We start from the raw sequence: 12,392 nt of genomic DNA on the forward strand, positions 1-12,392 counted from the left end.
AGGGTGTTCCCAGAGGACAGAAGGAGTTTTTTTGCCAAGATGAAGAAAAAAAAACCACACAACTCCCTATCTCACTCCCCAAACCACACTTTTTGAAATATGCAAATGGTCAAGAATTCCTGGCTGATGCAGGGAAACCTTCAGGGGTAGATTTAAGAGAAATCTTACATATTATTTTTGTTTGAAGTGACTACAATGATACTCACTGTAACACTCTCTTTGCTTTTATCAGCTGAACCTTCCTTTTCCTTGGGGGTGCTGGCTGTTTCTGTGGGTGTAGACTGCACACTTGAACTGGGCTGGGATGATTTATTTAATGTTTCTGTGCTAATTTCAGTATCTGTTTCTTGCTGTGTTGCAGTAGCTAAAATAAAGAAAAAAAAGATAGAAAATAGCCACTACTCGTGTGCCAGTCCACAGTCACTCTTCTTCACGTGTGTCTGCACCCATGCAAATGAAGACTACTGAATCACTGTAAATTCCATCCACCCCAATTCCCTCGGTCGCGAAATAAACAATCCAGAGCAAGATTACCTGACTGTGTGCAGGATTTCATATGCTCAGGCCAGTGAGCTTGTTGGCAGGGATAATCACAGTAGCTGGTATTCCAACAGCAATAAAAAATGGCCTCTTTCTTGCAGTTGGCACACCACTGCTTCTTTTTAGTTTCATCCACTGCTTGCTGCTTTTCCAATTCCAGCTGCTTTTTCACCTCAGCAATCAAACGATCTCGTTCCTGTTCTAGACTCTGACGCATTTCAGCCATTGTCAGTTCTACTCAAGATACAAAGGAAGATGAATTTGCATATTTTCCCAACAGCAATGTGCAAAGCAATAATTTTCTTAAGTTTAAAAGTCAATATGAAATTGCAACTAATTGCAGCTTAAAAGACTCCATGAGTTTGAGAATTTCTGATTCACACTTCCTGAACAAATGAGTCTTCCATCCCCTTTTCTTATTCTGCCACCATCATTGTTACCCTTAATCATTACCTACCATTTATTTAACACTTTATTCCTAGATGTCCCACAAAGAATCAGAATGCAGGTGTACCAGGTGCAGCATAAACACAAAAAGCTGCTACTAACCGACTTTGTCTTTAAAAGACCAAAACATCTCTACAGAGAATTGTATTTCTTCTCTTTCCTTATGAATAAATAACAGCTGATCATTTCTTCATTGTACCTTAGTTTCTTTACAAAGAAAAATACAGAAGTTGCAATAGGGACACCAATAAAGCTGTAAAAGCATACCACTACAGGAACAAAGCTGTAAATTTGAGCCTAGTTTTAGGATTGTTCTGAGAGGTACACATTACTGCTGTAGCTGTAAACACATACCTCAGTCATTATGAGCCGGGAGAGAAAGAGAGCTTGACATAAAACTTAAGAAAGTGGGCAAGTATGAACAAAGCATTCCAATGGCAGCTACCTTGACTTAGGATTAATCTTTGAGTCTTCTGAAAAACTCTGAAGCTGACATACTTTCAAAATACTATTAAAGGTGTTTATTCAAATCAGTACAGTAAGACTGGTGACCCCAAAGGATTTTAAAGTTTTTTTTTTTTTTTTTTTTAATGTCTGAGCACACCTAGACATTCAGTCATTCTGTGAGACGCAGTCAAGTTGTTGCCGTACCCGAGTAATTCTGAAGAGTGCATTTAATTGGCACCAGACTGCAGAGGTGGAGAAACTGGCCTGCTCTGATTTGAAAGAGCAAAATGCTATGAACAAACCAAAGGCATGAGTTTGAATATGGACCTACTCAGTTGCAAAAATTCAGCCCTTGGCCCCCACTTCCATTCCAGATGTGTTCTGCAAAAAACAGGCAAAAGGTGGACTAGGATAGTATTATACAGTCCTAGGGCTGTTTGGATTGCATACAGGTTAAAGGAGACTAACTTTTTCTCACTCAGTTGCAATCTTCTTCCCACAGTCAGTGTATTCAATAAATACAATTTAAGAGGAGTCTCATTTTAATCATGGTTTCACTTCCTGCCCATACAGTTCAGTGAACGCAGAGGTAAAAATCTCCCTCTTTGGAGGAATCCTACTGTTTAAGCTAGAATTCTGATCTCTTTTCACTGACAGACTGGCATCAAGATTGAGTCAAGGCTGAAGATTAGTCGATTTCTTTAAAAATAAAATCTACTGTCAGCTAGTCTGAACCCCAGTTCAGCTACGAATTCCACAGATCTCAGAGGACGCACGTGATCCTGGAGGCTATATTGACAGAACCTATCCTGTCATATGCAAATCCATATTACTATGGATTTTGTTCATATAAGCATTAGCACAAACTAATCAGCATAAAATTCCTCTAACAGAGTGTCTTATAAAGACAGGTTATCCAATGATCCATGAATTAAGAAATGAGTCATTCTGTCCTAAGAGAAGTCCTCTGTAGCCTAAATTCCTCTCACAGGGCTAAAGCAACATCTGTTGTTTACTAAAATGCACAGATAAAAGTAACTTTGAATATGTACTGGAAATGTGTCTTTTAACATCAACATAGCACATTCTGTAACGTTTTCTACCCTTCACATGGACAATCTGTAGTATCACATGATGAAGGTAGCGTATACCACAGGTATTTAAAATTTCTGTTTATGACCAGGACTAACAAACTATTTTGGACTGCTGTTTTCATACCTAGATTATGCTTCATTTCTGAGAGTTCCTGTTGATGTAACCATTGAAGTTTTTCTATCTCAATCCTCAAACGGCGAATCTAAATATTAAAGAGTTAAGATTTAATAATAACAGTGTTCAGTATATAATACTTAATTATTATATAGAGAAACATGCCCAAAATAAAAAGCCTGATTAACACTTACACTAAGGCTCCTTTTCATTAGTATGAGGATAAGACTGTAGCCAACCAAAACCCAAAGTCTAAAGTATTCTAAATGCCTGCTTGCTAGATTTTCCTACCATAAAAAGTACAAGACTATTTGAAAACATAAAGCATTTCTATTAAACTTGGTCTTGCTTCTTCTGAAATTAATTGAGCCTCAAATTTCTCTAACTGGATTCAAAATCCTATCCCTCAGGTTTTCTTTCTATTCATTTGTATGCCATTTGATTTTTTTAACTAGACCAGGTTTAGGAAAGTAAGTTTTTCATTCACTGTGGATTGGAAATACAAATATCATGCTCATAATGGTAACTTCCTTATTTTGGTTTAAACAAGCAAACAAACCATCAGACACTTCTACTCTGAGCTTTCTCTTGTTCACATTTGTACATAGGTTTATGCTGTATAGTTAGCTTTCTCTAAGTTAAAAAATTTTTTAAAAGATACCAACTATCACCTCTGAAGAAAATGACAAGCAATGCATTTCATACTAAATGTGCAGTAAACAAAGGATGATAATACGGTCAGTAAACTTAAGGAGAAGTATTAAAAACTATGGTCATAATTACATAACTGGATAAGCTATTACACTACAAGCAAATTAAAATCCTCTTGCCCTGGTAGATAAATACATGCTTTAAAAAATGATGCTTAAAAATTACTTCATTTCTGATACCACTCTGGTAAATGCACACAGAAGGAAACACAAAAACAGATTCTCAACAGAAGCTAGGCAATTAAAATATCTTTAAGGATCTGGGCTTGATGGCTTACTGCTTTTTTCTGCCTAGCGTGTAGAGCCCCCATCTGATATTTTTTCTGTGTATTCCTCTACCAGACTAGTCATTACTTCTACAACAGCACAGCAACTAGGATATCTAAACAGCCTTAACTTAGAATATTTTGCAGGTACAGCTATAAGGTACATATCTCAAATTAGTTACTGAATGCAGAATTTATATATACTATACTATTTTACAACTTTGAGTTAAATACAAGCAGTATTATTTTGCTTTTTTTTTTTAATCTTACACTAACCTCAGCTATTGTACTTCCAGTGGTATTTTTGGAAAGATCATTATATATTTCAGTCATTGTTCCTTTGATGGCATCCATCATCTGAAAGACAAAAGGAAACAAAGTTTCTTTGATATATGTTCTTAATAGATACCCATTTTATCCTGCTTTTAACCACTTTAATATGAACTTAACATTACTATCAACAATGCCACATATCCATATACATATTTGTCTGAGTCTATTTAGAATATAGAACAAAAAATTTTAAATCAGGATTCTGATTTTTAAAGCGATGCTGCCAAGACTGACTGTTGCACCAGAATCCTGAGCCGGTAAGCTGGTTTACCTTCTTCCCTCCAGGAAATGCCATTGATATAATTTATGAACAAAAAATATAACCATAAATTTAGGGAAGAAATGCAATGCAAAAAAAAGAAGAAAAAGAAAAAAAGACATTTACTGACAATCCTGATCACTGACAAACTCACCAAACACATATGGTTGAGGAGGATATTGAAAGCTGATAGTCGAGATTAATTCTGCTACTTTTAACTTCTGGGTACTCAACTTTATTACTTTATATAGTATTCTCTTTGACTTTTTAGTTTTAAGATCTAAGAAAGCATACCAAAAGCTAAATCTCCCTCCCCTCACTGTCACTATTCATTATGATTATATGCGTATTACAACACATCTTCTCATTTACAGCTTGCCTTGTTTTAACACATGAATACACAGAATCACAGAATGGTTGAGGTTGGAAGGGACCTCTGGAGATCATCTAGTCCAACCCCCCTGCTCAAGCAGGGTCACCTACAGCACGTTGCACAGGATCACATCCAGGAGGGTTTTGAGTATCTCCAGAGAGGGAGACTCCACAACCTCTCTGGGCAGCCTGGTCCAGTGCTCAGTCACCCTCACAGTGAAGAACTTTTCCTCATGTTCAGATGGAAGTGTCTGTGTTTCAGTTTGTGCCCGTTGCCTCTTGTCCTGTCGCCGGGCACCACTGAAAAGAGTCTGGCCCCATCCTCTTGACACCCTTCCTTCACGTACTTATACACATTGATAAGATCCCCCATCAGTCTTCTCTTCTCCAGGCTAAACAGGCCCAGCTCTCTCAGCCTTTCCCCATAGGGGAGATGCTGCAGTCCCCTAATCATCTTTGTAGCCCTTCGCTGGACTCTCTCCAGTAGTGCCACATGCCTCTTGTACTGGGGAGCCCAGAACTGAACACAGGACTCCAGATGTGGCCTCACCATGGCTGAGTAGAGGGGGAGGATCACCTCCCTTGACCTGCTGGCAATGCTCTTCCTAATGCACCCCAGGAAACCATTGGACTTCTTGGCCACACGGGCACATTGCTGGCTCGTGGTTAACTTGTTGTCCACCAGGACTCCCAGGCACTTAAGACAAGTTACAATCTGATGAAGTTGTACAGTGTTTTAAAACAGAACAACTTTTTTTGTATGTATTACTGAATACAAATGATGAAATATTAATGTTTACTGTAAATTTGACATTTTCCTAAATACTGAGAGGATATCTACACCTTTAGGAGGGCATACAGAAAATGGTGCAAAACACTGCAATGTAACAAAAAAAAGCAGCTGGGGGAACATGTCAGAGAACAGATCTAAAATATCTGGGCAACTGAAGTCTATCCTATATAAACTGTGGCATACAACGGCAGCATTCACCCAGCTGTACAGTGATGGCTCAGCACTATCATCAACATCCCGCTGACACTGCCCAGCAGATATAAACCTGCCACATGCAACAACCTAATGCTTACTAATTTCAAAAGAAAATTATTTCAAAATTTGAAATTTCAAAAGAAAATTTCATGAAAAACTTGCTCAAGAACTTACTTTGCTAGTATATTTAGCAATATCTGCAGCCACATCAGCTGAAGCTGTTGCTATTGGCAAGTCTGTATTAACTGAAGAAGAAAGTGTACTTGCAGATCCAGAACTGGTAACCATAGAAATAGGTTGAGTACTTGTAACCAAGGTTATAGTTGATGTGGAAGTGCTCTGGGTGATCTCTTTTTGCTGCACAGCTAAGAAAAGAAAACACACAGATGATCATCAATCACAAAATATGAAAACGAAAATGAACAGGCAAACTTCTAACTTTAATGTCTATTAAATTTATGCACATAGCCATTTCTAAGGCTTGTATTACCTATAAAATAGTGCCATTTACTCAATTATACAGCACCCAGCCACTGAACACATAAACAGTTATAAGGCTTGAAAGTAACTAAGTAAATACAACTTCCAAACTTAAAATTTTTAGTCTGGCTAATACAAAAATCTCCCCTGAATCTGCATTTTTCCCAGTTTTGGACTTCTCCATTCCACTTCCTAGGAATTCACTTCCTAACCTCTCAACCTTAAAAATTCCCAACCAGTATCATATATATGAGCACAGGTTAGTCTTTGAAATTTTCATTTGTCAAGGCTTTTAAGTTTATTAATGAATTATTTTCTTTTTGCTTTGAAACAAGATTTTGTGAGCCACTGTTCAAGAAACCCTGTTTTAGTCTTACTTCCTGATGTTATTTCCATAATTAACGCTATTAATACTGTTAGTTTTCTGTTGTGACATGTTTGCTATATATAAATCCAGCTCAACATTAGCCTTTGGTTGGCTGCAGAGCAAGGGATGCAAGATTAGATTAACTCATTAAAGCAGTTTTATTCATATTCATAGTGTAAACTCAAAGCAGGATGAGAAACCTTTGCTCATCCTTCCTCATTATTTTAAGCAATCTTTAACCATGGGTATTTCAAAAATGAGAGTAAAAATCAAAATGAGAAACGCCTCACCTTTTCATCCCTAACGAGTTATCTGCCTCAGTTTTTTTTTTTTATTTTAAGGAAGACACATTTCAATCTATTTTTAATGATTCACATTATAAAAGGTCTCTCAGTTGCTAACATCCTCAAAACAGAATTTTTTGAAGTAAAAGTTGTTCTTCAAATTACATGTATGCAGTATTTTCATTTATACCAATTTAATATATAAGAAAACTGTATTTTACAGTATTTTCATCTGATATATTTCTAGCCTATAATACTTATGATAGAACATAGCTATGATGCACTGAATAATAAATATATGTATAAAACAAACTTATATACTGAATATTTAAAGTTCAGTCCATACTATTAAGCCCTTATGTAAAAGTATGAATCTAGTAAAAATAAGAATTCACAGAGTTTCACGTTTATTTGTCTCAATGAATATTTTGTATTGAAGTCGCACAGTCTACATGTAGAGATACACCTCTTCTTATTCTCAAAGGACTGTCACAAAAGCTGTCTGGGAACAGACAGATGTCACTGATATATGTCTGTATATGCTCCCTGTTACTTACACCTCTCTTCTGTCAGAAATTACTGCCTTGACAGCAGTGTTAGCAGAATGGAAAATACTTGCATGTATTGGGCACACCAGTTAACAGTCCAGTTTATTAACTTGAAACTACTAATAAAGCTAGATTTGCATAAAGTTGCTGATCTGTGAAGTGAAGCAGTTAAGGCACAGGCTTACACTAGCATGTGTCCAATACTAGGGAAACCTCTGGCACAGGGATGATAAGAAAACAGTTGTGGAAACATTTCAAAATGCCGTTGCTGTTTCAGTGTACTAGCAACAGTCGTGTCAAGTTGATTATTCTCACTAGCAACAGGGATTTCAAAGACCAATGCAGCCTGGGTAATTTCTCTGTCCTCAAATTATACTCAAATTATATGAAAAACTGAACAAATCAGCTTCTGGTCAGATAAAACTAGACCCAGTTTGTAGATAATGAGATAAGAATAGTAATCATGCAACTGGAACAGAGTTAATGATTTTATCATGTAATCTAGAAAATAATTCAGTTCGCTCTCCCAGATCTATGATGGCTGAGAATGGCAGAAATATATATACAGATACACACAGAAACTTTTTGTCATTATAATAAGCAGACATGACTCTAAATACACACCAGAAAGAGCAGGTATGGTGAGTAAGTTGTTGTATTTTTAAAGTCACTTATCAGAGTAGAACCACACTTTGAGATTTTGTTTATATGGAGGAATTCCCGGTTAGGCAGCCTTGGAGCACTGAGATCACTACTGGGGAATTATGGCATCACGGGCACATTGAGTTAGAAAGTGTATACCTTTAACTGCTTGTCTTGTCTGATATCTTGTCCCTTGAGAGGACTGAGGTTGCTGTGACTGAGACTGCTGGCTCTGCTGCTGTTGCTGCTGTCTCTGCACCTTCTGCATGTGCCATTTCTGAGAAGATGTCTGAAATTTATTTGAGGAATTCCACACTACTCGCTGCACAGCGGGCGCAGTTTCCTTAGGTAGTAGAGGCCTCTGCTTTTTCACAGGGCTTCCAGTGGCTGCAGATGGAGCACTGACAGTAGAAGTAGCACTAGTAGTCGCTGTTATGCCAGCTGGCGGAGTCTGGGCTGCAGAGCGGGTAAGTACTGGAGTTTCTGGTGGAGGCTGAGTGCTTGCAGTGGAAGAAGGTGGAGTTTTACCTACAACTAAACAAACGTAAAATGTAATATGAGCTTTTCATCATCACATCTGATCCATAATTTCCCATCTTTCTTTTTGAAAAAGAAGAGTCCTATGCACCTTCCAGTCTACTCTGAATTATTTTCCTCAAAAAGTAACTGAAATTCTACCAGTAAACTCATTTTGGTGTAGTTTAAGCTGGTGGCAATTCAGAAGTGCTAGACATTAAATAAAACAAAAAGCAAAAAATTCAGAAAATCAGCCTGACTTTCTCTGGAAGGTATGCGAGAGGTTAGCATCTGTTAGGATGTTTCTGAGTTACCACTAACATCTGTTATCCCAATTTCTCCAAGAAGAAAAGTCAATATACTCAAAAGGAACAATCAGCTGAAGGGAAAAATAATTTTTCTTCAAATTTTAAATTTCAACCATGGCAATACCAAATAAATGAAGGATCAGCATGCTAAAAACCTTCAAAACAAAGGTGAACTGGCACTGACCATCAAATACAGTGTATTTAAGATTTCTACACTCACTGTAAAGCCTCAGAGTTTATAGCTGACTGTTTCACACACCAGAACCCACTCCCCTGCTACAGAGCCTGACAGGAAAACATTAATATTGGTCAAAAAATCTCTTCACTGCAATGGCTTGTGAGTTACTTGAATGGATGCTCTTAAATGTATTTTCTTGCTATGACTGATGTGACTTCAGCAAGTCCTCTTCTGTGAAATGGTAGAAGACAAGTAACTCTTTAAGACACCCAGGCAGCAAAGCAGCTGTTATCTTGTAACAAGCTGCATCAGCCAGAGTACAACTTCGTACAGATAGACCTTAAGCAGAAGTTCCTGAACAGGCAGTGTAATTAGGCCAAGAACTGGAATATAATATCCCATCATTACCTGTCTGTCAAGTCAGGGAAAAAAAAGCAGGATTTTTTTAGCTATAACAAATAATAAAAAAGGTAACACTGGATACACAAAATCCTTGTTCAGTCAAAAGGAATATGTGGGAAAATTATTCAGGCTAGAGTTGTGATACCCATTCAGCACCTTTATCCCATCAATAAAGCATGGCACTGAATAGTCAAGCTTTCTTCTGTCCAGTCAGCTCCTTCATCACTGAATCCCTTGCAGCTGAGAGAATCCTTACAGAGCAATTAAATAAATTTTTAAATCAATTGCTGTTGTGTACAACAAGATTCTCAAATCGTCAAAAATATGAAAATTAAACTGTTTTAAATTTAATTTTAACTTTCATTTATAAGAAAAATGGCATATTCTCTAGTCATGCAGTTGCAGGTGTAGGGTTTGACTTGGATCAAAATGGCAAATTATTCCTCATGATTCACCACTGCCCACTCTTACTCAGGATTTGTCACTTGTTGAATAACTAGTATACTGGGGCCCACTGAAAGGTTTTATATACCTCAGCTCACCAGGAACATGTTAATTTATTTTCAAAATCCAGTGGCTAGAGAACCCTCTTCCCTCACATGACCAAAACACTAAGAAAACTGAGAAACCCCCTTCCCAAAGGTCTAGAGATCTTTTCCCCCTGCCCCTGCAAAAGCCAAAAGCAGTCCATCCCCTTAACAGCACGAACGGCAAAGGGGTGACGAAGCTGGGTGGTTCTCTCGGCGACCTGTCCGAGCTCGGGGCAGCTGATAAAACGGGACTCTTGATCCCATCAGCAAGCTCTAGTACACTCCGATGGCCATGAGCTAATCCTCAGGAACACTGCGTTTTAGGAACTGGACGACTGTTCCTAAGCTACGGCCAGGAAGATGATGTCTGACCGAGAGGGCTGCTGCACTGACAGTTTTCGCAAAAGGGGGCACAGACATTCAGATCTGCACGCGTCGGCTCTCCTTACTGAACCGAGGGATTTTAGTATCTGAGAGTCATGCGTAAAGGTTTGAGCCCTGGAAGCATGCATAGGACGACTTATATCTGGAGTATATTCATACAGTTTTTTATATGAATATTTAAACCCACTTTTAATTTCATTCAGAATATGTATTATTCTTTTGCCTAAGTATCAGAGTCAAATTTTAGATTTACTTACTATTTCAACCATCACTAGTCTGGGTCACTAACTACACGTGAATCAGTGATTTGGAAATTAATACAGCTGCCTTGATTAATCAATTTTTAAATAAAACAAGAAACAGAGAAATTATAAACCTCCTCAAAATAATATTCCTACCATTTTTAGTTTAACATATATGTCTATTTTCTTGAATATCTCATAGTAATATTTATCCATTAAATTCCACTTTTTAAGATTCAAAATACAGAAACACTAAATAAGCTGTCTTCTAAGTATACTTAGCAAACTGACTGAAAACATCATAAAAGTTTTAAATAAAATGATTGAGCCAACATGCTATATAACATAGAGAAAATAATATGAAGAATATTTGTTTTTAATCTTATCTTTTTAATCTGTTCTGTTTTTCTATTTTGTTTTGTCAAAAAGTTAACATGCAGAGCACAGGTAGCAACAGCATTTACTCGGTAGTTCAGTACGCTTTCTCTTTACTTCTACTGACACACGAAAACACTACCTAAGGGACAATACACGTAATTTACCTGTTCTTTTGATTACAAATGAGAGCATTTACATTGATTTTAACTGGACATTATACAACTTATAGTATAGATTTAATTCCAACTTCTGCTGCTGCTACAACTTTGGGAGGTCTATGGAAATGTTAAAGTTTGAGCTGAACGTCATAAAAATTTGCAAAAAGAACTCTAAATGGGTGACAGAACACATTATATATGTTTATAGATCTATGCTGCTGGAAGGAAATTCAATAAAAGATTTTTTATTTAAATCAGAAATTATAATGGGGACTGAAAATCTTTTCTTCATAGTCACAAAGAATGAAAAATTATTCACGCAAATTATTTGTTTTGGTCTAGGTCTTTTTTAATATTTTAATGCAGTAATAAAGCTAACAGCTAATGCTTCATTTAACTTGGCTTTCATAATAGTCCTAAAGCAAAGTAAACACACAAAAAAAAAAAGGAAAGGAAAGGAAACAATTTCACCCTATAATCTTGTTTAGCAGGCGTCTTACTGCAATAATAAAGCTAAAAGCTAAGGCAGCCTGTAACTTGGATTAGATCATAGTTCTAAAGTAAAGGAAAAAAAAGGAAAGGAAACATTTCACCCTACCATCTTGTTTAGAAGGCGGTTCTTTCGGTTCTTTCTTGGTTTTCCGTCCTTCACGCCCACAATGATCATCTCCTAGATCAATGACGAGTTCACTCTCAGAATCAGAGTCCAGTCCTAGATGCACAGTCGGCGAGTCCGTTTCATCTTTACCTTTCAGTTTTTCTTTTGCAGGATGTTGCAAACTTTTGCCCTTTTCAGAAAATTCTTTTTCAGTGTCTGTAATTGCCTTTTCTTTAACTGGATCATCTGTTTTCTCTGCTTCTGGACTTGTGCATTTAAGTTCCTCCTTGTCTTCATTCTGAGATGAGGGCTTAGGTTTTTTTTTCAATGTCAAAGATTCTTTGTCACTTCTTGCACCTTCCTTGTCCTCTCCATCTTCCTGATCATTCTTTGATTTCTGATCCTCATCGCTATATTCACTGTCACTGGTGTCAGATTTTTCAGAATCTTCAGAGTCACTGTGTTCTACTGCAGTATAAACAGCTTCAGATATTTCATTTATTCCTAATTGTGGGAAGGAAAGTATATTCCATGCTGACATCAGACTGATTGACATTATCAAAAAAATACTCTATATACTGAAATAAAGTACATACATACCATTATCTTAACTGTCAGTCCTTAAGCTATCAATACCTCCCTTAGTGCCCTATCTCAGTATCAAAATATGCAAGGATCACCTTCCAAATATTCTAAATCATATTTTTATTGGATTTAGCAGCCCTCCTTTCACTGCTTTTTTCCATCACCTGCAAGTTATAGATTTGTTTAACCTAGGATCAATGCTGGCACATGAGCACAGAAAT

The 12,392-nt window shown here is 37.1% G+C and overlaps 1 protein-coding gene across 4 annotated transcripts in view; it reads right to left on the reverse strand.

Annotated features, from left to right (window-relative positions):
• ZMYND8 (zinc finger MYND-type containing 8) overlaps window positions 1-12,392 on the reverse strand; it is a 68,362-nt gene that overhangs the window by 5,936 nt on the left and 50,034 nt on the right. For all 4 annotated transcript variants that reach the window (XR_001295339.2, XR_010886042.1, XM_013961820.2 and 1 more), the window contains exons 14-20: window positions 11,587-12,090; window positions 8,052-8,426; window positions 5,746-5,936; window positions 3,896-3,976; window positions 2,653-2,731; window positions 535-774; window positions 207-364 (exon numbers count right to left, since the gene is read on the reverse strand). Coding sequence is in view for 2 of the 4 variants with exons in the window: in XM_013961820.2 (XP_013817274.1) it covers window positions 207-364; window positions 535-774; window positions 2,653-2,731; window positions 3,896-3,976; window positions 5,746-5,936; window positions 8,052-8,426; window positions 11,587-12,090 (1,628 nt within the window). In the remaining 2 variants the exon portion in view is untranslated. The remainder of the gene's footprint in view (window positions 1-206; window positions 365-534; window positions 775-2,652; window positions 2,732-3,895; window positions 3,977-5,745; window positions 5,937-8,051; window positions 8,427-11,586; window positions 12,091-12,392) is intronic.

Source organism: Apteryx mantelli, chromosome 18 (genome assembly GCF_036417845.1).
Source record: "Apteryx mantelli isolate bAptMan1 chromosome 18, bAptMan1.hap1, whole genome shotgun sequence".
NCBI lineage: Eukaryota > Metazoa > Chordata > Aves > Apterygiformes > Apterygidae > Apteryx > Apteryx mantelli.